This window comes from Acinonyx jubatus, chromosome D3 (assembly GCF_027475565.1).
Source record: "Acinonyx jubatus isolate Ajub_Pintada_27869175 chromosome D3, VMU_Ajub_asm_v1.0, whole genome shotgun sequence".
NCBI lineage: Eukaryota > Metazoa > Chordata > Mammalia > Carnivora > Felidae > Acinonyx > Acinonyx jubatus.
The window spans coordinates 73,585,274-73,613,128 of record NC_069392.1 but is presented as its reverse complement, the minus strand read 5'-3'; the positions used below and the strand labels follow the sequence as shown (position 1 = coordinate 73,613,128).

The 27,855-nt window shown below is 37.5% G+C and overlaps 1 protein-coding gene and 1 long non-coding RNA gene across 6 annotated transcripts in view; one reads left to right on the top strand and one right to left on the bottom strand.

Annotated features, from left to right (window-relative positions):
* Window positions 1-504: 504 nt before the first annotated feature.
* LOC106981066 (uncharacterized) lies at window positions 505-9,147 on the bottom strand. Of its 2 annotated transcripts, none has more exons than XR_001431173.3 (3): window positions 8,879-9,147; window positions 2,169-2,287; window positions 505-1,104 (listed from the first exon to the last, which is right to left on the bottom strand). It is a non-coding gene; the product is annotated as an uncharacterized LOC106981066 (long non-coding RNA). The 2 variants fall into 2 exon arrangements; XR_001431172.3 differs by having other exon boundaries at window positions 8,870-9,146.
* Window positions 9,148-9,172: 25 nt separating this feature from the next.
* The window catches only part of TXNL1 (thioredoxin like 1), a 33,096-nt gene continuing 14,413 nt past the window's right edge, over window positions 9,173-27,855 (top strand). For 3 of the 4 annotated variants that reach the window (XM_015079163.3, XM_015079170.3, XM_053205741.1), the window contains exons 1-3: window positions 9,174-9,471; window positions 20,158-20,254; window positions 22,390-22,563. In XM_015079163.3, the coding sequence (XP_014934649.1) occupies window positions 9,374-9,471; window positions 20,158-20,254; window positions 22,390-22,563 (369 nt within the window). In that variant the 5' untranslated portion in view covers window positions 9,174-9,373. Of the gene's footprint in view, window positions 9,472-20,157; window positions 20,255-22,389; window positions 22,564-27,855 lie in introns of all 4 variants that reach the window. The other variant, XM_015079155.3, reaches the window with a different exon arrangement.

The window sequence follows — 27,855 nt, the reverse complement described above, 5'->3', positions numbered from 1 at the left end:
AGAATAGGAAGAATTGGGAAAGGAAAACAATTTTGTTGCTAGTTTTGAAATGAAAAACAACCGTGTGTATGCATGTAACATATATGAAAAGTAAAATATGAGTGTGAGTGTGTGTGTATAACATATATGAAATGTAAACCATGAATGTATAGAAACAGAATAAACAGAAAGTGAAATTGGAAGTGAAGTACAGGGGACAGCAAGGGGATGCGAAGGGAAACTGTGGTATTAAGACTTTGCTATTTCTGCCCTGTGAAGGACTCCTTCAATGGGTGATATTTGCCCTGGAATGCTCTCAGAGGTTGATATAGTCTTTCTCAGATTCAGCCTAAACTCAGTAATAAAAAATGACATGGGAAAAATAGAATAAGGTCAGATAAGGAGAGGCCTCAAATGCCCTTATGGGCTCTTGGGACTTTATTCCAAAGGAAATGAAAAGGTACTGAAGGTTTTTGATGGATACGTAGAGTGGTGTTTTTCCTAACAACATTACATTTGTGTTTATTGCTGTAAAACAAATTTCCACGAAATTAGTGACTTCAAACAATGCACATTTATTGTCTCACAGTTTCCATGGGAAAGGTGTTCAGGCACAGCTTAACTGGGTCTTCTGCTCGTGATCACACAAGGCTACAGTTGAGAGGTCAGCCACACTGCAATCTCATCTGGAAGCCCCGCTTGGGAAGAATTTAAATCTGATTCATGTCCTTGTGGATAAATGACTAAGGACACTCAGGTCCTACAGGCCACCTACAGCTCCTTGCCACCTGAGCCTTACCAAAGGCCTTGCACTGCATGGCAGCTCACTTCTTCAAAGCCAGCAAAAAGGATCTCTCTAGTGTGTGTGCAAGAAAGTTGGAGTTACATAGCTATAGATATGGATAGATACAGATAAATCTGTAGATAGTAACCTAATGAAGGGAGTGACAGTCCTTCACTGTTGCCATATTCTCCTGATTAGAAGCAAGTCACAGATGTCACGTGTGCTCAGGGAGAGAGGATTGTACAGAGTGTGGCTTACTGGGCAGTTACTGTACGATGTGTTGGCCACAAAAATCAGCTGGCAGCAATGCATCATGGACACTGAGTGGGAAAGACAGACAGCTGCAAAGACAAATAAGAAGTTGTCATCACTGTTGTTTTAACCAAAAATGTACAGTTGTTATCAGAAACGAACCGTAAATGGAAACCACGGGGTAAGGGTCAAAAATTTCCACATGCCATGTTTTAAAGGTATGGGCTTTAAAAACAAAAACAAAAACTTAAGTATTACTCTGTCTTTAGAGCTTAGTAGCAATTACCCTATAACATACCAACACTTCCTGGACTTCCTAAGTTCCAAGTTAGTTCTTCAAAAGGCAAGGAAATTTGTTCCTCCACTTTTTGAATTTTTGCCCAGTGGTCTAACAGTGGCTTCATTATTGTTGTCATTTCTAGGTTGTTTCATGTGTGCTATTATTTTTTCTCCTCTAGATTATAAATCTGTGGTTTGGTGTTCCCCGTAGGGCCTAATACTTTGCTAATTCTGTCCTTTCCTTAGTGGACCCATTTGCCTAAAAGTCATGTCATGGTTGGGGGCTTCATGTTACTACTGGGGGCCCTCCCACTTTATCATGTTGCAGCAGAATAATTTAGTAAGTGTTCTTTTTTTAAAAAGTTTTATTTATTTATTTTTGAGGGAGTGCAGGAAGGGCAGAGAGAGGAAGACAGAGAATCTAAAGGAGGCTCTGCACTGTCAGCACAGGGCCCAATGCAGGGCTCTAACTCACGAACCATGAGATCATGACCTGATCTGAAGTCATATGCTTAACTGACTGAGCCACCCAGGTGCCCCAAGTGAGTGAGGAAGCGTTCTTTGCATGGTTTTGTGTGATCCTCTTTTACAGCTCCCCTTTGCACTTTCTTACATGACACAAAAGTCAATTGGTGAGACTTCTCTTTTTCTCCTATCTCATGACTTCTGCTAAATCAATTTCTTCTAAGTAACAGGATGTCTTTTTCTAGAAATATCTCCATTGGCTCCATACTTACACCTTCTAGGAAGGAGTGAAGGTGTTAAGGTTGGGGGTGCTTGAGCTCCTCACAAATAAGGGCTTGGGGACCCCTCACGAAGCTACCAGGATCAGCAAGGGGAAATCAGGATAGTAAAGAAGGAGGTGATGACTGACTTGTAGCTTTGTCACGTCCTGCAGCAACAAGGGCTGTAGTCTGTTCTACTAACTTCTCTCTTCTTTTCCCTGTCAGGATGAGAGGACCACAAGAGCCCTGGAAGGGTTGTTCCCCAAACCTGTGGGAAAAAGAGGATCCATGTGTCACAAAGAGTGGACCGTGGCAGACACCAAGATGCGCTGTTCAGACTCTCCTTCTGGGAAAATCCACTTCCCAGCTGCATGGAGAAGGTTTGCTTCCTGCTCCTGCTGTTAGCTTCTTCAAGGTCTCCTCAGCTTTTCAGTGGGGGTACCTATTCTTGGGGCCGCGTTGGCAAATATCTGAGCACGGCAAAGTTAGCCAAGAGCACACTCTTCCTGGGTGGTGACTCCCCAGTCAACAATTAGCAAGAAAGTGGACCCTCCTTCTCATCTCACTCTACCATCTTCTCCCTCTTCCTCTACTTTGACTACTGCTACTTCTCTTTGACTCCTGCTGCTGCTGTTGAAGTTCTCTGTCCATTTGAATTGTTTCAAATAAAAATTCACAAAAAAAGAAATAAAGTGTAATAAAAAAGAGTTAAGAGACAGATATCAACTAACGCAATGTATGTACCTTTTCTTGATATTGATTCAAGTGAGCCATAAATTAAGAGAAAATGGGGAATTTTAACATTGAGTGGATATTTGATGATATTAAGGAAGCACTGTTAACATTTAAGTGTGATAATGGTATTTTGGTTATGATTTTTATTTATTTAAAAAAAAAATGTTTATTTTTGAGAGAGAGAGAGCGCGCACACATGAGAGCGAGGGAGGGGCAGAAAGAGAGGGAGACAGAGGATCCAAAGCGGGCTCTGCACTGACAGCAGACAGCATGATGCGGGGCTTGACCTCACAAACTGTGAGACCATGACCTGAGGTGAAATCGGATGCTTAACCTACTGAGACACCTAGGTGCCCCGCTTGTGATTTTTTAAAGGAATCCTTATCTTCTAGAGAGGTCGGCTAACATAATACAGATGAAATTATATGATACCTGGCATTTGCTCCACAATAATCTGGGTGGAGGGGGCAGTGGCTATGAGCACTTTAACTTAATTTCTATTTTCATAAAATAGTAATTTCTTTTGCGTGTCTTAAATATCTTAAATATAATTTGCCACGGTGGAAAGCGTCATTTACTCAACATCCAGTGGCACTGGGCACTGTGCTGAGCCGGCCATGCAGATAGCACAAAGACTGGGTTCTGTGGTCAGATTGCTCACAGTCTGGCAGGGAGACAGCTTACATCCACCATGAGTGCCATGCAATGTGAGAAGTGCTATGCTTTGGTACTTTCTACCAGTTGGATCTGATCCTCCTACCTTCTTCCGATTCTAGTATGCTGAATTTTGGTGGGAAATATTGTGTAAATAGCCACTCCCTTACATTTTATTTTCATTCACTGTCTTCAGTGTGTGGCCCTCGGAGGTACTGAGAGTATGCACATATTGCCACTCAAGCATGGACTGATTGATGAGGATGTGTATGTTTGGTGTATGTGTTTGCTCAAGGGCATAACTGAGAAAGGCCTTTGAATACAGCAAAAGTCTTTATTGGGGGACATTTCTTCCTGACTTGTACATTCTAGCCAGACAATATCTACTATACTACCACAAGCCAAAAAAAGGACTCTCTTTATGAGTGCCTAAGTGAACACATAGTTATGTGTAGCCATGTGTAGTTTTGTAGTTTCAAAGAGTTAATTCTAACCTCCAACTCACTATTTAAAACAATTAAAATATGGATTTTTATTCAGAGGCTTAAGTGATAGAAATATTTGTCTGTCTGGCCTTCTTAATAGCAACTCTGTGCAGTTTAATGACTTCTGAACCTCAGATATAAATTTCAGAATAAAAAAACTATTTTACGTTTCTGGGAAATACCCATAACTGACTCTCAGAATTGCTAGCAACTTTCTTCAGTATGTTCCAGGAGGAGATAGATTTATGACAGTGATAGGTCACTTTGTGACTTCCTAGAAAACTCTCTCCTGCAAGACACTGCCTAGTGTCCAAAACTAAGGAATATAGTTTTGGTGGGACAAACGTCTGGGGACTTAACAGCATTACCGAAAGAAGCATTTGATATCCACGGGGAAATCATACTCCTTTGACTGAAAGACACTGCGCCACCTAGGGACAGCCATGGGAAATGGTATTCAATTTTCAGATTCAATAGGCTGCAAACTAGAGTTTGGAAACGATGAAGAAGAACGTCCTTTCTATTTAACATTTATGTTACATACATTACATATTTTTCCCTCAAGACTTTAGGAATAAAACAAAACTTACCTAAAATCATTTTTAAAATAAATTCCCCAGTTGATTAAAGAATTAAGCTGATATAAAATATTACAAGTTTTCTGTTTTTTCAGGAATTAGTTGCCAATAAACTATTACGCAGATGTTATTTTTATGCAGAATTTTTGGGTAGTTGTAACTTTGATAAGTTAATGGGGGAATTTCATATGGTTTATGGAATTCAATAAATCTGTATCCTTGGGCTTTTGCAAATACAAATTCAGTTATTTAAGAGGTATATTATATCTCAGAGGAATTTATGAGGACTTCTTTTGTAGAATACAAGTTATTTCTTCATTATATTCTTGCTATTGCTTTTCAAAAAAAATCAGAAAGTGGTATTTCCCCACCTTTTTACAAGAGGACTACATTTAAAGAACAACTGACATCAGAGATCGTATGGTTTTTGCATAGTGCCTTGCCAACAAACACTCAAATACATATGAAACTGGAAAACTGTGTCTTTCTTTTCTATCATGAGAATACTTTTAAGTGATTAGGATGAAATTGGTTCAAAAAGGTGGATGGTGGATCAAATAAATCTAGAAGTTAAACTATAAAACTCTTAATAAAAACATAAGGGAAAGTCTTTATGGAAGGGAGAAGGGAAGAAGTAAAAACCCGGGGAGAAATGTCACACTGGTGCACCTAGGCAGATGGGTCCAGAGGCAGCTTCAAACAAAGGTCCCAATCCCTGAGGTAGTCACATGAAACAGAAAGGGCTAGACTTCAAGAGGGTATGTAGAAAGAGACAGGGCTTCTAGACGTCTATACTCCAAAGCCCCACTCCCACTCTAAACCCAGATATGTGGTACAATTTCTAAATCAGGCAGAGGAGGAGATGAGGTTGTTTTTGTTCTAGTTGGACACAGCAGGAGGGTGAGGATTCAGAGTCAAAATGAACTTGAGTTATATAACACAAAGGAACATTTCTTTTACTGCTGCATTTTGTGGACTAAGTCACACTCATATGCATTTTGCTTCCTAGCCATTCATTTATTCGATCAATACTTATTTTGTATCTACCACGTGAAAAGGGCTATGGGAGAGAGAAAGTCATGGATGACATATCTCCATCATATCTATTAAAATTTTTTTAATGCTTATTTATTTTTGAGAGAGAGAGAGAGAGAGAGAGAGAGGGATTGGAGGAAGCACAGATAGAGAGGGAGACACAGAATCCAAAGCACAGAGCCTGAGGTGGGGCTCAAACTCACAAACTGAGATCATGGCCTGAGCCAAAGTTGGACGCTTAACCGACTGAGTCACCCAGGTGCCCTCTATCACATCTATTTTTAAATTCAGCAAAGTGAGCCCATGGCAGCTACAAGTCATGATAGAAAGCCTTCCTCCAGTGATAGACTGAGACTGATAAAAAATGGGTGAGTCTAAAGCAAACTATATTCTTGATGAGTTGAGAGAAAAGCTGGGAGTCATTTCTGTGAATGAAGATGTTTATGCATTTCCTTCTTAGGTTTATCTAGGTCTGAGTATTAGAACATATCCCTTTATAAAGCATCCTCTGCTCATTCCAGCTGGAAATGTTCTCTTCCTTTTCTCAACCACTATGGTATGTTATCTATAGTTCTACTATAGCACTTACCACATTTTACCTTGTTTATTTTTAGCTTTTGTAGAAGTGCCTTATCTCCCTTTTGATGTCCCTGGAAGAAAGGTGTTTCAAAGCATTATCACAGTACCTTGTGCCTACCAAATGCATAGTAAATGGTACACGACAGGTAGCATCAAATAATGTTTCTCAAAATATGGACTCCTTGCCTCAGTTACCCTGGATGCCTGTTGAAATTCAGATTCCTGGGCCACGCACCAGCACTACTGAGTCAGAATCTCTGGGTGTGAAACTGGAAACTCACATTGTAATGGGCTCGCTACCATTTGAGAACTATGGATTTCCAGATGTAACAATTACAGCAAGATGTGAGATGGCAAATAATAGGTTTCATCCTGACTCTGGTAGTGGGTGCTACTGAATGGAATTCTGAGGCTGGGGCTGGATAGACCCCGGGAAACAGTGTCATCTAATAGTGATGCCCACCAAGTAAGGGATGGGGTGGGAGGAGCTTACGTGCAGCATATTTTGCGTTGTTAACCTCAGGAATGGAGAAAGCATATCATCCTTTTAAGAATAATCACAATCTGGGGCACCTGGGTGGCTCAGTCGGTTAAGCGGCCGACTTCAGCTCAGGTCATGATCTCGCCGTCCGTGAGTTCAGGCCCCATGTCAGGTTCTGTGCTGACAGCTCAGAGCCTGGAACTTGCTTTGTATTCTGCGTCTTCCTCTCTCTCTGCCCCTCCCCCACTCATGCTCTGTCTCTGAAAAATGAATAAACCTTAAAAAATTTTTTTAAAAAGAATAATCACAAGTTGGGGCAACTGTCGGGGTGCCCAACAGTCGGTTGTGTCCAACTCTTGATTTTGGCTCAGGTCATGATCTCACAGTGCATGAGTTCGAGCCCCACGTAGGGTTCTGTGCTAACATCAGAGCCTGCTTAGGATTCTGTCTCTCCCTCTCTGCCCCTCCCCCACTCATGTTCTTTTCCTTTTTCTCTCAAATAAATGAACTTTTAGAAAAAAGAATAATCACAAGTCATCCTTGCAGAGGTTTAATGGTAATAAGTTTTTTCTAAAATTTTCATGGACATTCCAGAAAATGGGGTTTTCAGGGTAGTACATACAAATTGAGAAAAAAGAAACATTTTTGGGGGAAATTTCTTCTACCAAGAGCTTTTTTTTTCTCAGTGATATTAACCATTACCTAAATTTCACAGGAGACCAGTTAACTGTGAATATTATTCTTGTTTTTAGGGCAGGGAAGAAATTTTGGCCTTTTTTGTAGCATTGTTGTGTAGCACTTTTTTTTCTCCCAGCTGTGCTTTCTTTCTTATTGTGTACACTGTTTATAATTATTGAAGAGATTTAGAAAATACAGAGAAAAAAAGTCACTCAATAGAGCATCATCTTGCAATAACATCTGATGAAAGTTTCTATGTACACATATAGTCTGTTTCTGTATAATGTTGGGTGTAATGTTTGAGGGCTAAGCAGCCTCACAACTGTATAACTGAACGAGTTACACACTTCTCTGAATGTTAGCCTTGTCATCAGAACAGAGACAATTGTGTTCCTGGCTTCAATTTCCACCCAAACCAATGACTCTCAAGTCTACAACTTTAGCCCACTTGTTTTCCTTTAGTTCCAGATGCAAGCTTCCTACCGTCTACTATGCCCCTTACCTAGATGTCATACAGGCATCTTAACCCAGTACAAAAAGCCACAAGATTGAAATATTTGCGCTATCCTAGACTACTTCCTCTGTCATCTCACTAAATTGGTCCAATTGGTCACGAAATCCTATGATTTTTGTCTGCTAATTGTTCCTCAAATATATCAAGTCTTCTTCATTTCCACTTAGGATGCTCTCACAACTCACTTCCTGGGTTACCATAGTAACCTCCTAAATTGTCTCACTGCCTTCCATCCTCCTCACTGCTATCTCGGGACTTTTTCTAAAGGCACCTTTTTTGGGTAATAATAATAAAAAAAATTGCCCTCCAGTGATTACTTCATTGCATTCATGTTAAAATACAAATTCCTTAGCTAGGCATGATCAGACCTCCACTTTGCTCTTCAATTTCATCATCCAGCGAAATTCAAAAGCAAATCATTTGTCACCTACTCTGACACTTAAAAGAACACGCTGATGTTAGCCTACCTTAACTTAAATGCTGATTTGACTTCCTATGAGGTGTGTGAACTAGGGGAAATTAGTCTACCCATGAAATAATAGAACCTACTTCACAGGTTGTTGGGAGGATTAAATGAGCTAAAATACACAAAGAGCACGTATCTTGTCTAGCGAGTAATTTGTCAGCTATTAGCTATTATTATCAGCCCCCCTAAAACACAAATCTGCACTGCTGGTTCTTCTGCCGGTAATACACCGTCACCTCTCACCACCTGGCTATCTTCCATCAAGATTCAGTTCAGGGGCCACAACTTCCAACAAGTTTACCCCGTCCCATCCTCTTGTCCCATTTGTCCCAACGTTTCCTTTGCAAACTTGTTATTGTTAACTATTGCTGGTGTCTATCACAAGACTGTGTTTCTAGAAGGATGGATGGTGCTTTCATTTTTTTAGGCGCAGCTTAAAGACAGGTGCATGACAGTTTGTGGATGACTGCACAGAGAGCACCCTTGTGTCACGAGAGCCGTAAATCAATGTACCTAAAGCCATTTTGTCCAGTGTGGCGATTTGCCCGGAATATGAGACAAAGTATTCCCTCAAGCACTTCTGGGGAAGGGAGGCTTAAAACCTTAGCCACTGAACCTCGGGGAAAAAAGGAATTCCCTTCCTACTTTTCTCACCCCAAGAAACTCGGTAGAAGCTTGGGTCTCGGAACCGCGGAGGGATGACGCGAACTTAAAACGCACTGCACATCTCAGCTTGCGACTGCTGCTCCTCCGCGCCTGCGCGGCTCCTGACAGCCTGGGTCTGGCTCCTCAGCCGAGGGTGGGGCCAGGGGTCGCGTTTTAGGATTGGGCGCTGGGAGCCAAAACAGACGGCGCGGAAATGACGCCTACGTGCGCAAGCGCCGGCGGCCCTGCCGCGCGGTGGCTGCTGGGTGCCGCACGCCTTTCCTTTCCTTGCCTCTCCCCTCCCCCCTTCCCGTCCCCACCCCCCCCATCCCGGCCGCTCTGCTCCCTGGCGTGACTCGGCACTGAGAGTCCCGGGGAAGACGCCGCGGTCGCCACCTCCCGTTATCAGGCCTCGGCCTTCCTGAGCCTCCCGCTCTTCCTCTCCCGGGTCGCCTTCTTCAGTTTTGAAGCCGGTGGCGTCGCGGCCGCCCTGCCGGGCTGAGAATGGTGGGAGTGAAACCGGTCGGGAGCGACCCGGATTTCCAGCCGGAGCTGAGCGGCGCGGGCTCCAGACTCGCCGTGGTCAAGTTCACCATGCGAGGGTGAGGCCGGGCGCGAGCCCTGTGGGCCCCTCGTGTGCGTGCCTGCTTTCCCTTCACTTTTTTTCCGGGTCCCGACTCCTTGCCGTCTGCTGCTCCGGAATGTCCCGCGCTGGCCGCAGCCCCAGGCCGCTGCCCAGTTAGGCCTCAGCTCCCCTGTTTGTGCGCAAGGGAGTCTCAGGAGGGCACGGAGGCCTGGCCAACCGCGAATTCCAGCCCGGGAGATCTACACCCGTCCCTTCTGAATCCTCGGACGAGGCCACTTGGGGTGGCCCACCTCTGTTCCTTCTAGTCTGTGGGAGTCTTCCTGCAGCCTCTTCTGCTTTTGCCTGTTCCATTTCTTCCGGGGAGCCAGCTGTCACTTGCACCTTAGAAAACCTAAAATCTTAATTTTCCGAACACTTTGGCTTTCTTCACTGCTTGCGTTTCTGTAAAACCTTTAGAAACTTCAGTTGGGGCTATCCAGCTAATCCACGTAGCGCTCATTTAATGCGTTTTAAATTAATGTTGAGTCCGGTGCTTTTTACTTAATGGCCTTGTTACTCGTTTGGTTAGTAACTTTGTAACTTAGCCTCCCTTATGTATGCGGCTGCATCTGATCACAGAAATTACAGTGGGTATATATGCAATGCAGGTATCCAGACATCTGGGTTTGGCCATATAGACTCCATTTTTTACTTGATGGTTTAACAGGACAGAGATGTCGACTTTGGAAAATCTCAACATGATTTATTGGTCGCAGAGCTGGTGGATTTTCCATTTTGAGTGTGCAGTGTACCTGTGTGAGAGTGACATGTTGGAAGTAGGCCTTTGGAACCAAGATTTCAGCCAGGGTGTGTATTTACTGGCCTCCCTTTGTGTATGTTAGTGCCTTCTAAGAATTAGTGGTCTCCATTTGACTTACCTTGACCCCCTAGCCTCCGAGTTATTTACATTTACCCTGAGCTGGAGAAATTTACTTGCAGGTATTACTGTTTATGTAACCCATTGAATTGTCCAGGTAACTATATAAACATAAGGCAGTATTTTGAGGGTAAAAAGTGATTCGTGGTTATTGAACATGATTCAGTAAATGTTGAGTATGTAAGTGGTGGCATTAGGATTAGATAGTTTTAGGGCTGGGGTGGATGCAGATAGAGATGATAACAATTAAAGACTTATTCCTGGATCAATCTGTCTCATACAGAATTGAAAAGGCAGAGTATATTGGATTTTATAGGGTGGCCGAGAGTACCAATTTGACATGTAGACTTTCACATTTATTAAATTGGAGAAGATAAAGATTTCGTTATAAAGACGTGTAAAAGGAATGTCAAAATTCTATAAATATATTTTCTTAGCTTTAGCAATTTTGCAATGTCTGTATTCTTTTTTTTTTTTTAATGTTTATTTTTGAGAGAGAGCGCGCATGAGTGGGGGAGGCACAGAGAGAGAGAGGGAGATACAGAGACTGAAGCAGGCTCCAGGCTCTGAGCTGTCAGCACAGAGCCCGACACGGGGCTCGAACCCACTATCCGAAACGTGAGATCATGACCTGAGCCGAAGTTGGGTGCTCAACTGACTGAGCCACCCAGGCGCCCCTGCAATGTCTATATTCTTAATATGGGGAATACATACTACATACTAAGCACATTTACTAAGTGCCTAGGCCAGAGTTGGAAAAGGGAAGAGATGATTTTAACAATGACTCTCATTTTTAGTTCACTTTCCTAATTCTAGTCTGTAGGAATGTATAGACTTTTGTCCCTCAATGAAATACTCTCTTTTCCCCTTACCATAGCAGAAGAGATGACAGACAGTGATAAATAATTTATTAGTTGAAGTGAGAAAAGTGGGGAAACATTGCTATTAAGGAAACACTTCCGTTAACAGTGAGGTTTCATATAACCATAAACAACTGCAGACATCGATTGGTAAAGCTCTGTGTTAGTTTTTAAAAAGGTATTTTGATGCAGTGAGAATTTAATTTTTTATGGTAAAAACTGAGAACAAAAGTTTGAATTTAGAAAGCTTTTAAGTTCCAAAGCATATTTAGGTAATTTATAAATCTGTTGAGATTGTATTTGCCTTAAAGTTCTGTAATATTTTGGCTGTTAATGTGTTCCTCCACAAACTGTATGTGATTGTGACCTCAGACTTTCATAACTCAGCATCGGTATTAGACCCTCAAAAGAACTGTATCCAATAGATCATGTAGGAAACCTCTTAGATCAAAGTTAATGTCCCATGTTAGGCCAAGAACATAGTTTTCTCTATCACCTATTTCTTTATTTCTTTTCCAACCCTACTTTTAAGCCTTATTCCATTTTCTTCACTTCCATGTTATATCTAACATTAATTTTACTAAAATGTTATATAGATTGTCACTGTTTTGGTTAAAAATCTTCAGTGGCTCTCCAGTATTTCAGTGTTTTTAATTGCAATAAAATATATGTAACATAAAATTGACCATTTTAGCCATTTTTAAATGTACAGTTCAGTGGCATTAAGTACATTCACAGTATTGTACCACCATCACCACTATTTCCTAGAATCTTTTCATTACCTCAGATAGAAACATTAACCAATAACTTTACCCATGAAGCAGTAAATCCCAATACCCCCAGTCCCCCACCCCGGTAACATCTGTCTGTTTCTATGAATTTGCCTGTTTTTGCTATCTCACGTAAGTGGAGTCATATAACATTTATCCTTTGGTTTCCGGCTTATTTCCCTTAGCATAATGTTTTCAGGATTCATCCATGTTGTAGCATGTATCAGAATTTCCTTTTTAAAGTTAAAAATTTCATCGTATGCATATACTATATATTGTTTATTCATCTGTTGATGGACACTTGGGTTGTTTCCACTTTTTGGTTATTGTGAGTAATACCGCTTACCGACATTGGTATGCAAGGATATCTTTGAGTCCCTGCTTTCAAGTCTTTTGGGTATATACCTGGGAGTGGAATTCAGTTGCACCAAATAGCCATCCTAAATGGGTGTGAAGTGGTCTGGTGGTTTTGGTTTGTAATTCCTTAATGGCTAATGATGTTGAGCATTTTTTCATGTGCTTATTGGTCATTTATTTTCTTTAGAGAAATGCTGATTCCAGCCCTTTACTGATTTTGAATTAGACTGTTTGGGTTTTTGTTCTTGAATTCATTCTTTCTTTCTTTCTTTCTTTCTTTCTTTTTTTTGGTAAGATTTTATTTTTAAGTAATTTTTACACCCATCGTAGGACTTGAACTCACAACACTGACCTCAGAAGTTGCACACTCTACCAACTGAGCCAGCCAGATGCCCCTATAGGAGTTCTTTATATACTTGGGGTATCAATTCCTTACCTGATAAATGGTTTATAAATATTTTCTCCCATTGGTTGCCTTTCACTTTCTTGATAGTGTCCTTTGATGCACAAAAGTTTTTATATTTTAATGAAATCCAGTTTATATATATTTTCTATTGTTGCTTGTGCTTTTGATGTCATATCCCACACATCATTGTCAAATCCAGTGTCATGAAGATTTGCCCCTATGTTTTCATCCAGGAATTTTGTAATTTTAGTTTTTAAATTCTTTTACCCATTTTGAGTTAATTTTTGTATATGGTGTAAAAGTCCACTTTCATTCTTTTCTATGTCGCTATCCAGTTTTCCCAGCACCATTTGTTGAAAAAACTGTTTTTTCCCCAGTGAATAGTCTTGGCACCCTTCTCCAGTGTTGTTGTTGTTGTTTTTTTTTAAATAATTAAAATAGCCAACATTTACATATTATTTCTTTTGTAAGAGACTTATTTAAGAATTTATATTGACTTATTCAGTCCTCAAAATAATCTTTGAAATTATCCCCATTTTACACATGAGGATGTTGAGTCACAGGTTGAATAATTTAAGGTCCCATTGCTGAATGCACTGCAGGAAGTGTAAAGTGTTGTCCTTGTTTTTCCCAGCCTAAATAGAAAGGAAATGCAGGTTCATCCCTGTATTGCACACAACCTGACCTTTTTTTTTTTTTTTTTTTTAAATATTGCCTTGAATTATTTAGCCACAGCACTGCTTGCAAACTAATCTTATGACCTAGGACGTTTCAGTTCATTCTGTGATATTCTTTCCCCACCTGTAACATGGGGATGTTAACACGTAACCTAACAGCATTGTTTAGACTATAAAATTATATATATGAATTATATACTGTGGTGATGTGTTTTTGTAACTGTTATTTCCATACTGTTACTCTTTAAATATACATTTAATGGTTATAAACAGTGCCAGTTTTGTTGTTATCACTAGTAGGTAAGCCCCAACGCTAAAAGAATATGCATTTTCTTTCCCATAAAACTCAGTGTGAATGATTTTTATTTTAAATTGAAGTATACTTGGCATACAATGTTATATTAGTTTCAGGTGTACAGCATAATGATTTGATGGTTATACGCTTTACAAAATGCTCACCACGGTATAGTCCCCATCTTCCACCATACAAAGTTACTAGAGTGTTATCCGTATGCCGTACTTTATAACTTTATAACTTTATAAGCAGTTTATAACTGCTTCTTGATCTGTTTACCTATCCCCTCCCCACCACCACCGTTTGTTTTCAGTATTTATGAGTCTTTCTGGTTTTTTCGTTTGTGTGTTTGTTTCTGTTCCAACTTTTTATTTAAACTCAAGTTAGTTAACATACAGTGTAGTGTTGGTTTCAGGAGAATTTAATGATTCATCAGTTACATATAACAGCCAGTACTCATCACAACAAGTGCCCTCCTTAATGTCCATCACCCAATTAGCCTATCTCCCCACATACCTCCACTCCAGCCTTCCTGTTTATTCTCTGTAGTGAAGAGTCTGTTATGGTTTGCCTCACTCTCTGTTTTTATCTTATTCTACTTTTCCTTCCCTTCCACTATGTTCATCTGTTTTGTTTCTTCCACATATTTGTCTTTCACTGACTGACTTTGCTTAACGTAGTACACTGTAGTTCCATCCAAGTCGTTACAAATGGCAAACTTTCACTATTTTTGATGGTTGTGTAATGTTCCATTTTGTGTGTGTTTATGTGTGTACAACACACCTTTTTTACCCATCAGTTGATGGACATTTGGGCTCTTTCCACAATTTGGCTATTGGTGATAGTGCTGCTGTAAACATTGGGGTGCATGTTCCCCTTTATATCAGTATTTTTGTATCCTTTGGATAAATACCAAGTAGTGCAATTGCTGTGTTGTGTGTGTGTTTTTTAGATTCCACATGTAAGTGAAATTATATGGAGTATGAATGATTTTTATCTTGAATTCATGAATGTATCACTTTTACAGATGTGTTTATCATCTGTTCAGTTTTGTTAAAGCAAGTCCTACTTTGTTGTTGGTTAGGTGTTACTATTACCATCCAAGAATAGTGTTAGTGTAGGTTAGAATGTTGAATTCTAATGGTTATGGTAGCTTGTCCAACTAATACATTATAGATATAGATAACATTAATTATATGGTTCAAAATTGCTATAGACTGAATTACAAAGATAGCAGGCCCAGCAGTCCATAGGGACCAGGCAGATAACGAGAGATAACTAGGACATGGTGAGGTCTCAAAGAACATACAGAGAATTTTTCTTAAAAGCAAACTTTTTAATTCAAGTATAACATGCATGCAAAATGTACACAAATCATTTGTGTATACTTTGATAAATTTTCAGAGTGGTTACACTTGTAACTAACATGTAGATCAAGAATGCCAGCACCGTAGACCACCCCTGCCCCATGCCTGCTTTCTTCTTGTTCTTGAATTCCTTTTTTTTTTTTTCTTGAGAGAGAGAGGGAGAGAGAGGGAGACCGAGGATCCAAAGCAGGCTTTGCGCTGAGTGGAGAACCTGATGCTTGGCTTGAACTCATGAGCTGTGAGATCATGACCTGAGTCAAAGTCAGCTGCCTAACCAACCGAGCCACCCAGGCTACCCTCCTTGTTCTTGAGTTCTAACACTGTAAATTAGTTTTGCCTGGATTTGAACTTTATAAAATGGTATGTGTCTGGATTTTTTTTAAAAAGAGCATATTCATTTTAATCTTGGCAGTTAATTGAGAAATAACAGAAAGCAGTGTTTAAGCCGCTGTTTTGGGGTATTTGGAACAGCAGTTAAGAGTTGGGATTTCTAATCAAATTCTAGCACTGTACTGCATTGTTCTTGACTTTCAAATGAGAAATGTAGGGTTTAAATGAGTTTAAGGGTTTTGTAAATTGTATAACATATAGTAAATGCTCAGTGAATGCTAGCCATTTTGTGTTATTAATAGGACCAGTTATGATTATGTCTGCCCTAATTAAAATATAATTAATCTAGACATTACCTACTTTAAGGTTGTGCCCTACAGAAAAAATAGACTTTTAAAATATCTCTACAGAAAGCACATACATTTTCTTACCATTATGTCAGCAATGTGTTTACACATGTTACTGCTCAAGGTAGAGCACTGACTAGCAAACAGGGAAGGACAGCAAGTTCATGAAGTAGAATTTGTTTATATAATGACTGTAAACAAAAATCATACTTAGAACCTAGCTTGGTGCTTTCAAAGAAAGCTGATCTTGGATTGGTTAGGAGTTAACCGTTCTGTTGTGGCCCTTTCGTTTACTAGAGTGTCTGATCTTGGGCAAGTGATTTAACTTTTCTGGTCTTCGTTTCTCACTTACCAAATAATTGTGTTAAGTTAGGTCAGTTTTAAAGTTTGAGTTTTCTGGGTTTGGTTCTTTATGTATTGCAAAAAGCTGGAGAGTTGTCTGCTTTGTTTTTTCTCAAAAAGCATAAGTCAGAATCCTTACATATCCATTTTACATGTTTAACAGATAAGCTTCCTGTCAAAGAGAAGTAGCAAAAGAACGCTTTTTTTTTTTTTTTTTAATGTGTGGACTAGATGATCTCTGGTCTCTTTTACAAGTTCAGAGGCTCTGTGGTTATATACTATTTAAGGGCTGTGAAACAAGACTGCACAGGAGGAAAAAAGGAAGATCCTGAAATTCAGGCATATGTGGGGCATAATATTTTGGATATGACAAAGGTCCTGGAAAATCTAGTCCCTTCCCATTTTATACGGGGAAATCAGGTGACTTGTTCTGAGCTCAGCTAATAATAGAAATTTATACTCTTAAGTGCTGATATTAAGCAGGCAAACATCTTACTTAAAATAACTGATCAATTCATTTGGATGATTATATTGTGAAAGTATGCCGCTGTATTTATTTGTGCTTCTGTGTTCTGTGACTTATTTTCATTTTTGACTGAAGTTACAACCTGTGATGGCTAACTAAAATTAAACAGGGATCTAAATAAGGTTAAATTTTGAAAGGGAACACTTAATCTTAGTACAGTCATTTTAGCCAGAAGTGTTTTTTGTTTTTGTTTTTGTTTCTGTTTTTTTAACACCAACCTGTTAACTCCTATGTGACTGGTGAATAGCGTGATGATGTCAGTATAATGAGCAAGTCCTGTTGGTTCGCATTCTGTTTTTCCTAGGTAGTGAAGAGCAGAAATAGAAATAGAATCTTTAGCAGGAAAGAGAAAAGCCCTCAGCTATGCAGGCAAGCTCCCTTGCAAGTTTATTTTAATGACGTTAAAGTTAATAAAACACACGCACTTGCACCCAGCACTTGTTCCCCGAGGGTTCATTCTCAGGGCTACGCTTCCTCTGCAGCCTCACTGCTTCAGAGCTTCACTTCCACCTGGATCGTCATAGCACTTACAGTCCATCGGTTTTATTCACTTTAAATATTCCCTGAGGTATCCTCTAGGTCTGAGCCACCTGCCTGGCTGTCCAAGTATTTCCTCAGAACGTTATTGTTTTTTTTTCTTGGGGATATGTTTACAAAGTTGCATGGGTTTACATGGCTTGCCTCGATCTTATTTTTCCCATAAGTCGTCTTATTTTGAATGCATGCTTGTGCAGAAGGGAGATTTCTTTTAAGAATGAATATATTGTGGTATAGCATAAATCACTGTGCTTCATTTGGGAAACCTGTTTAAATGCAATTAATGTTAAATTCTGTAATCTCAAGTTATTTAATATTTTAAGATCAAAGTACCTGTTCATCCTAAAAAAACAAAAATGCAGAAGTATGAATAATTTTAAAAAGTTTCCTCCAAATTTTCTCTCTTCCTTTTCCAGTCCCACTTTGCATAAGTAATTAACTGATTATTGTGTGATGCACCTAATGTGTGTATACACTTTTTTTTCATGTGGTAATAGAGAATTTTATCATGAGACTTAGTTTTATTTTAAACAGTATAAATTTACAAATTATCCTTATCGTCTGGTATGAATGTGTCATAACATTTGAAACTATTTTTGTTGATTGCCACTTAGATTATTTCTAATTTTTTACTATTAATAACATTGCATTGAACTTTGTATACATATTGTGAAACTGAGTTAAGTCTTAAGGTAGGATTGATGTATAGAAGTAAGATTGTTGAATCTTGGGTTGTGTTCATTTAAAATTGACAGAGTGATTAATGGCTCTTCAAAAAGGATTTAACAATTTGTACTCCCATCCATAATGTTTAAGACTTATTGATAACTAGAAGTATTTTGCTAAACCAAACATAGGCTTAGTGACTATAAATGTTTGTTTCTTTATAATTTGGTCTCCGGGCCTATTTGAGGATTGTTAGATACAAAAACCTACTTTCAGAAGCACCAAGTTTAATATTTAAGAAGTTAATTTGTTATTAGCTTTTTGGTGTGAGGTTTATAGATGGCACAGGATGAAAATACTGATTAAAATGTTAACAATGGAGAGACAGTCACAGCTTGGGCATGAACATTTGTGCTTCAGAATTTGCTTTTCCTTGTGTTCTTATCTGCTATTGCTATGATTTTTGTCTGAACTTCTATTGAGATGTAACAGTGTGTAATTATAAATGTGTAGCCTGTTGAATTTTCACAAACTGAACACACACACTCATGTAATCAGGTTCCAGACAAATAGAATAATATAACTAGCCTTTTGAAATCTCTTGCATATCCCCATCCTGTCATTAACTCTCAAGGTAACCTATGTCCTGATTTGTAGTACCATTGACTTGTTTTGCCTGTATTTGAGCCATACATAAATGGAATCATATAATGTATTACTTTTCTCAGTTTTATTTATGAGGTTAACCCATGTTTTGCATGAAGTTTTACACCAGTCATTTTCATTGTTGTATAGTATTCCACCGTATGAGCAACTGCAGTTAATATACTCATTCTGTGTTGATAGGACTTTGAATAGTCTCCTCTTTTGGTTATTAGAAGTGTTACTACTATCAGTATTTTTTCAAATGCCCTAAAGCAAACATATGTAGACACTTCTGTTGGTTATATAACTCAGAAATGCTGACAGGTAGGCACAAATCTTGGTTTAGTAGATACTGCCAGGTTCTTTTCTTTTCCCCTAAAGAGGTGATACCATTTTGCATGGTCACTAACAGTTCAGTTGATCCACATTCTTGACTATAGTTTATTCTTTTTTGTTTTAGCTATTTTGATGGAAGTAGTTTTAATTTTCCTTTCCCTGGTTTCCCTGGTGACTAATGAAGTGAGGTATCTTTTCATATTTACTGACTGTTATGAAGATAACCTCATTTGTCAAGTACCAGTTTAAGAGTTTACCCGTTTTTCTTTTGAGTGTCAGTCTTGTTCTTATTGATTTGTAGGAATTCTTTACATATTAGCAGTCTAAGTCCTTTGATATGTTTCACAGATATTTATTACCACTCTGTGGGGACTTGGTATCTTAATGAAGAAAAGGTCTTAATATTTTCTAATTTATCAAGTATATTACAATATATCAATTATTTCCTTTTTTCTTCAGTGCTTTTTGTATTTTAAGAAATCTTTGCTTGTTCCTAAGATTTGAAAGTATCCTTTGTATTTTTTCCTAAAACCCTTATTGTTTTACCTTTCACACTTAGACCTGTAATCCATCTGGAATTGGGTTTTTGTATGGTGTGAGGTATAGGGGTCACGATTCATTTATTTTCTCATGTGACTATCTAGTTGACGTAGCACTGCTTATTGCAAAGACCATCCTTTCCCCACCGCACTGCTGTGTCACGTGTTTGATAAATCAGGTTGCTGCAGATAGGATGGATGGGTTTGTTTCTGGACCTGTTCTTTTACATTGGTCAGTTTTGTTTTGTTTTTTATCATTGTACCAGCACTGAACACTCTTAATTTATAAAGCTGTGTGATCATTCTTAATATTCAGTAATGTAATTTTCTCAGCTTTGAACCTCAAGATGGCTTGGGCTATCTTTGGTATTTCCCTGTAAGTTTTAGAATTTAAACTTGTTAACTTCTGCAAGAAAACCTACTGGGATTTTACATTGACTTCAAAAAATCAAATTTAGGAGAATTGACATTTTGATGCTGTTGAGTTTTCCAGTTTATAAGCATAGCGTATTCCTCCTTTTATTTAGATCTTTAATTTCAGTGAGAACAAAGCTGGGAGACTTAACATTATTATATTTAAAACTTAATATAAATCTGTAGTCATTAGGACAATGTGATATTGATGCAAGTGTATCTAAATTAATCTAGTGGAAAAGATTAGAACAACTAAAGCCAGGATCATCAGAGTTTGTTTGATTTCATATTTTAATTAACAGGTTCTTTAGAGTATAATTTAATACAGTCTTTTGTGTGTTTTTACCAAGCATGCGTTTTACTTTCTCACAGGTGTGGACCATGTTTAAGGATTGCCCCAGCATTCAGTTCTATGAGTAATAAGTATCCACAGGCAGTTTTCTTGGAAGTAGATGTACATCAGTGTCAGGTAAGGGAAAGGAATCCTTTTTTTTTTTTTTTTTAAATGTTTGTTTGTTTATTTTGAGAGAGAAAGAGCCCAAGCAGGGGAGGGGTAAAGAGAGAGAGAGAGAGAGAAAGAGAGAGAGAGTGAGAGAGAGAGAGAGAGAGAGAGAGAGAGAGAGAGAGAATCCCAAGCAGGCTCCTCTGTCAGCACAGAGCCTAATGGGGAGCTTAAACTTAAGAACTGTGGGATCATGACCTGAGCCGAAATCAAGAGTTGGATGCTTAAACGACCGAGCCACCCAGGCACCCCGGAAAGGAGTCCTTTTTAACAGAAAAAATTACATTGGTTTGAAATTCAACATTGATGTCATCCTTCATTCGTTTATCTCTTTATGCACATAGTACTTACTCTTTTGAAGATAGGGAAATGTTACGTTGACATGAATTATTACAAATGTTATTGTGGCTACATTAGTTAAAAACGGTAGTCCCATATTAATTGCTTCTGGGTTTGTTTATATTAATATCTTTCTGATGTAAAACTAATAAGTTGTTCAACTTAATAGGTCACCTGGCAGTTTTTTGCTTTACATTTTTTGTTTATCTTTCGCAAATCGACATTATCTTCTACTGAGGCATTGGTTGATTAGCAAGCCTTGGCGGAGAATTCTTGCTTATAGTTTGATTTGAATTGATCATTGTGTAATCTTAGCCTCAAAGCTGCATACTCAGCAGAAACTTTAGAGTGTTGATTACTGTTGATTGAGACACAGTGTTGTGGGGATTCCGATTACTTAGTTGGAATGGCCATGTGACATTTTTACATTTGTATATATGAGAATATGGAGGAGGAGTTAAGGAAAAATGTTTTGAAGGTTGTTTCCAACACTAAAAATGTAGTTCTAACTAAGGAATAACTGTGTAGCTGCTCTTTTTGGTGAGGTTGTGTCTTTGATACATTTCTGAGTGAAAAAAATTTTTTAATGTTACCTAGTTTGTACTTAGTATTTGAGGTTTGGTATAAACCCTGTGTTATTGCTTTGTACTTCTGTTGCATACTAGTGGACTGTAGCACTGGGCTGTACTAGTCTCTGTCTCTAATCTAGAAGTGTTCTCCTCTGGAGCTGCTTGTGCAGTATGATAGCCACTAGCTGCATGTGGTTATTGCACACTTGAAACGTGGCCAGTCCCAGTTGAGAAGTGCTATAGATATACACATAGGATTTTGAAGGCTTAGTATGAAAAAAATGTAAAATACATCATTAACTTTTTATAGTGACCATGTTGCAAATGCAGATAGTGATTCACTAAAATATGCTATTAAAATTATTTCAGTTGTTTTTCTGTTGTGGATATTGGAACCTTAAAATTACATATATAGCCTATATTTGTGTCTTATTTTGGACAACACTGTTTTAAAAGGTCAGTCAGGTTTTTGTGTTTAATTTTTGAAGTTTACAGAAGACATCTCTATGTAAACTTTTAAGCAACATAGTGGTACCTCTTCATAGTATTTGAATACGCAAGATGACATGTTTGCTTTCCTATTTCCTTTGTACTTCTTATGAAAAGTTTAGACTATGGGTCCATCATTAATTATCTGATACCTATTTGCTTGCTACTTAGTTTTATAATATTGTGGAGTTGGAGCAGAATTTTAAAAGGTAGATGTTGCAGTGAGAGAGGCCAGAAGTCATTTCTATGAGTAGAGTTGGGTGAGGCTGTTACTTCATATTCATGGAGAGATGGGCTGCTGTTTTTCAGATCTGTACTTTTTCCTAGTAGCCCTGCTTTGTGTTGACTGATCAATACCCTCTTTGGTTTCGCCACTTAAGAAATAGCATGTACTTATGAGAGAGCTAGCTAGTGTTGTAAAGCATAATTTCTGTATTGGAAGCTATTCTGCTGGTTGGGTGAAGTCTTTAATACTAAAACTGATTTAAAATGGAGGTTCTTCATTGGGAATGTAAGGATCATGTAGTTGTGCCCTCAGTAACAGGCCTGCTTTTTCTTAAATAACAATTGGGAATACGTTATTTTACGTGATTTTTGCTTATGCTTGTGATATTTAACTTCTATAGAGATGTAGAATGAATATTCTAAGTGGTTTAAAAATGATTAATTTTAATTCATTAACGTCATCTAACTTGCCAATTCTAGGGAACAGCTGCCACCAACAATATATCAGCAACACCTACATTTCTGTTTTTTCGAAACAAAGTGAGAATTGATCAGTATCAAGGAGCAGATGCTGTTGGATTAGAAGAAAAAATCAAGCAGCACTTAGAAAATGACCCTGGAAGCAATGAGGACACAGATATTCCAAAAGGCTATGTAGGTAGACTTAAAAGTGAAATCATGATGTATTTTTGTCACTGTTTGCTTAAAGTGAAGTTGACTGTTATCTTTTGCTGGTTAAGAATACTTTCAGATAAGAACTTTAAAAGTAGCTTCGTTAGCTGACTGTTGGGTTTTTGTCTCTGTTGTATATATTATCACCTTAAGCCCTCATCAAAAACAAGTTTTCCTAAATTTGCTCTGCTAATCTTTTTTGCCACTTGTTTTTTTTTAATCTGTTTTCTGAATTGTCTTAATAGCCAGTTTTAAACATTCACTTATTTTTAATGTATATTTATATACATACATTTAATTTCGATTTTATTGTTGTATATAATGTATATGTTTTATTTATGTGTACTTTTAAAATTACATATTTATATATTTCCCCCTCCCCAAAATGTGAAGAAATGTGCATTGGAAAAATTTTCCATTTTTCAACAGTTGTGTAAAATGACATGTAAATTTTAATGTGTGACCATTTTATGCTGAACTCCTTTCCTAAAATTCCCTATAGTTTTCTCCGTCTTTTTAAATGTATCCCCTCTTTTCTGGCACCTCTTTTTTCTGTTTGAAAAATCTAGTTATTTTAGGATCATGTGTGATTTTACCATTAGGTATGTTTTTCTGAGTTTTAAGAATTATTATTCAAATAATAACTTGAAGACTTAGGAACACAAAAGTGTTTGAAAATTATACATAATAAAATTTTATAATTCAGTATCTATCATTTGAGAGCTATTCAGGAAGGAACCAAAATTCAGAAATTCACTTTGTAGTAGCTGACTTGTTAATGCAACTTGGTTAATCCTGCATACCAAAATATGTATTTGTATGTATCTTTCCTAATTTTTCTTTTTTAAAGTTAATGGTATTGGCAGATCAAAAATTAACTTAAAAAAAAATTGTTACCTCAAGTTAAAGCTAATATATGAAAGAATGTGTATCACGGACGACGAGTCCTTTCTGTAAGTCTCTTAAATTTATACTGAATAAGGAGACTCTGTAGTTAGATAAATACAAGAGATTTTTTCTTTGAGTGTCGGGGTGGGGGTTGTATCTTCAAAAAGTGTCTTTAACGTGTGGTACTGGCATTAATTACTTGAAGTTAGGGAGGCGCAATTAGTATCTGTTTAAAACAGAACTGTTACGTAATCATTTGAAATTGCCATACCCAGTTGGAAAGTATGAACATGTTGTGTAAGTCAGGGTTGTGACACCTTTTGGAAAATTTTGGAAATTAATTTGACCCGTAAACTGATTTGTTTACATCTTTGTATTTTTTTCCCCGTTATTTGTGAAGGGTTTTTGCATGAAAAAGTCTTAATGAGAGCGGAACAGTCCTGCTGCTTAGCTAGAGGGCTACTTATTTACACATCAGCTAAGCGTGATATCAGTGTTTTGGCCTCAGGTAGGAATTAAGCAGGGAAAACTTAAGTTTTAAGAAATTTAAAAAAATTCCGTTTTCATGCACATGTTATGAATGCACTGTGAAAAGCTATTAAAAACATTTTCATTTTTTCCATCTGGTGTCAATCAAGACATTAAAAGTTTTGAACTATTATGTCTACAAAGTTATTATGTAAGATCGGTAATGTGTTTCTAAGAATGTCATCATTCTCACAGCACAAATAGCCACTTAACAGGAGGAAGAATCAGTGAATGAAAGCCTGTGTCTTAAGCAGATTTAAGTATAAGCATTGCAAAAATGTACTGCCCGTTTTTTTTAAGCTAAAAAAGGTTTTAATTGGATTTTTAAAATAATTTTTAAAAATTTATATCTCAGCATATAGTTGTGTTGCCAGTTTTTAAATAAAATTTTGGTTTTAAAGACTTTCAGTTATCTTTTCACACAAAGAGACTATATAGTTACTGATTTTATACATCCTAGTTTTGGAACTCCAAATTTGATTGAAGCCAGAGTATGAGAGGTACGTGTATCTCTTTTAGAGGAGTTTGAAATATTGCAATAGATGTAGGTTAAGAATGGTAGTAGTTCTTATTCAGAAATAAGACAGTGTTTTTGTAAATATAATGACTTCTAGTTTATAAAATGTTTATTGAAGCATTGGGATATTTAAATTTAAATTAGGAAAATTTAAATCATTCTATCTTTTTTTCTTTCATATTCGTTAAGAATAAATACCTAGTATTGCTTCATAGCCATAGGGCTATCAATAAGTCTTCCTCTCCACAAGTTTGAATTCTAGGCACTCCGGAATTGAACTTGGATTTGCATAATGTTCTGAATCTTGAGGCTTATTAGTGTATTTCAGTATTCTGACCACTGAACTATAGATTTCAGTGTACAAATTTTGTCATTTAACAAAATGAAATGAAACCTTAAATGACCCTCATCTGTGTAGTAAGACAGATCTTTCTTTAACCAAAATTGGAAGCATGGAAAGGGTTTTCTAACTTTCTGTGTGTCTTGTGTTAGATTTTCTCCCCTGTAAAAAAACAAAACAAAACAAAAAAGAACATAAAAAATGTTCTACTATTGACGGAATAGTATAACAAACATATATACCATTCACCTATGTTCATCAGTTGTGAATATTTTGCTACTTTTGCTTTCTTGGTGGTGGCGGGCTGGGGGGGTAGAGGGAGGAGAAGTAGAGAGAGAATCTCAAGTAGGCTCCACGCTGTCAGCACAGGGCCCAAGGTAGCGCTTGATCCCACGAACCGTGAGATCATGACCTGAGCTGAAATCAAGAGTCCCATGCTTAACCAACTGAGCTACCCAAGCGCCCCTAGTTTTGCTTTCTTGATAGGTGTTTATATACTTTTATCTCTTGGCAGAGTCATTTAAAAAGTAAGGTATAGACATCATGATGGTTCATCTCTAAATATTTGAGCAGGTAGCTCCTAAGAACAAGAACATTCTTTTACATAACCATGATACTACTAGCACTCCTAAGAAATTTAGCAGTGGTTTACAGTATCTCTAGTATTTACAGCCTACGTTCACATTTTTAAAATTATCTCCAAAATATCCTTTATAACTGTTTTCCCCCATCTAGGATCAAGTCAAGGATCATACATTGCAGTTAAGTTGTTTTTCTTTGGTGTTCTAGAAACTTCTGTCTGCTCTTTTTTCCTTTCATGACTACCTTTTTTGAAAGTTTAAACCAGCACCAGTCTAATCTAGTAGCCACTAGATGCATGTGGCTATTATGCATTTGTTATGTGCCTAGTGCAACTGAAGGACTGAATTTTGAGTTTTATCTGCTTTTAATTAATTTAATTTTAAATTATCACATGTGGCTAATGGCTATCTTATTGTACACCGTAGGTTGAGACCATCTGTCTTATAGACTGTCCCACAATCTGGATTTGTCTGATTGTTTTCTCATTATTCTTTCCTCATTGGCAAGTTGATTACATAGGTAGTGATATTTATTTCCAATTGCGTATTTCTGGAATGTGTCAATTTGCAGTTAAGTCAGATATAATGCCAATTTGTCCTAGACAGTGTTGTGTAGCAAAGCACTTTAATGCAACTGTTTGAGTGTGATAACTTGTTTTGTGTGCCCCACGATAAATAAATACAAAAACAACTTCAGGTAAATCACCTATTTATTTTTCATCATTAAGATATTGCAAGCATGATTTCAGTGTTGTCTTCATGCCTGGGATCATAGTCCTAGATACAGCATTGAAGAGGCATCTTGGTAGGATGGAAGACATAAGTGTTTAAAGATTTTGTTAGAACTGTCCTTTCAAGGGAAATGTTCCTAAAGTTCAAAGTGATTATGTAATAGTAGAACTTTGCTTTATAGTGCCAGCACACCAACCCCCACTGTTTTTAAGTTGGCTATGGTATGATACCCTGAATAATATGTTCAACATCTAATGCAATATAGCATTTAATATAATTCAAAATAGCATTTTGGCTTTAAAAGCATTTAGGCCCCTCCATGAATAATTAAGGATCTATTCTAATAATTATTGATAATTATGTTGCTAATTATTTGACATGTAAAAAAGTTTTCTTTAGAATGATACATACATGTATTAGTATCCTCTGTATACAAAATATAATACTCTTTATGATAGAAAGGTGAATATGCAATTAACTGATAATCTAAAATACTTGGTAAACTTAAAACTAGTCCTTGTTTAGTAGATTAAATGGATGTTTTTCTAGAAAAATAGTTTATCAAAATCAACTCCACTAGAAGCAGAACTCCTAAATAGACCAGTCACCATAGAGGAAGTAGAGAAAATAGTCGAAGACCTGTACCATAAAGGGCAAGATGACTTCACAGGGATATTCTACCAGATCTTAAGATCAGATAGTCTAGTGTTATTCCAAACTACTTAAGACCATATAAAAAGAGAGAAAACTTTCTAAATTTCTTTTTGAAGTAAATAGGACCTTGATCCCAGAATCTGACAAAATGTGCATCAAAACAAAACAAAAACAAAAAAACCACTGACCAGTTCCAATTAGGACCAATTGTAAAACTCTTAAAATATTAGTAAAAAAAAAATCCAGCAATCTAAAGGAGAAAAGTTATAATTTCCTAATACGGAGAAAAGGCATTTGACAGAATTCAGTACCCATTTATTTTTAAAACCGTCCGTAAAATCTAAATGAGAGAGCATTAGAGGCACTCCTGCTAAAGTCAGAGACCATGCAAGGATGCCCACAGTCACTGCTCTGGCCGTGTGTTGGAAGTATTAACCAACACGTACACAGGAGACAGAAAGATGTTAAATATCACAGGGAAGCGATCAGCAAAATCCAAAATATTAGAAATCCATAGGCACTAGATGACCATAGATTAAAGGAGTTGGGAGACATTAACCAAATATGGCATACTTTATTTGGAGTCCTGTTTTGAGTCTAACAGTTCAACTGTAAAACATTTATAAGACCAAGAAATTTGGACACAGATATTTGCTGATAACTAAAGTATTACTCATTGTTTTAGTTGTGATAATAATATTGAGAAAATTTTTTAAAGAGCCCTTATCTCTCAGAAATGCTCGTGAACACACTGAAATGTTCATGAATGAAATGAAGAAATGTCTAAGATGTATTTGAAAACAGGAGGGTAGGGACTGCTTGCAGGGGAAAGGTGAAACAAGAGTGGCCATGAGCTGATTATTGTAGCTGGGATTATTAAAGACTGACTACCTGAGGTTCACTGTAGTATTCTATTTATACATGTTTGAAATTTTCCATAATAAAAAACGTTTTAATCCTTATTTGTTATTCATCTCAAATGTAAACTCTTTATGGATGTAGGTTTAAAGAGCACATGACCACTAGAGGAAGGA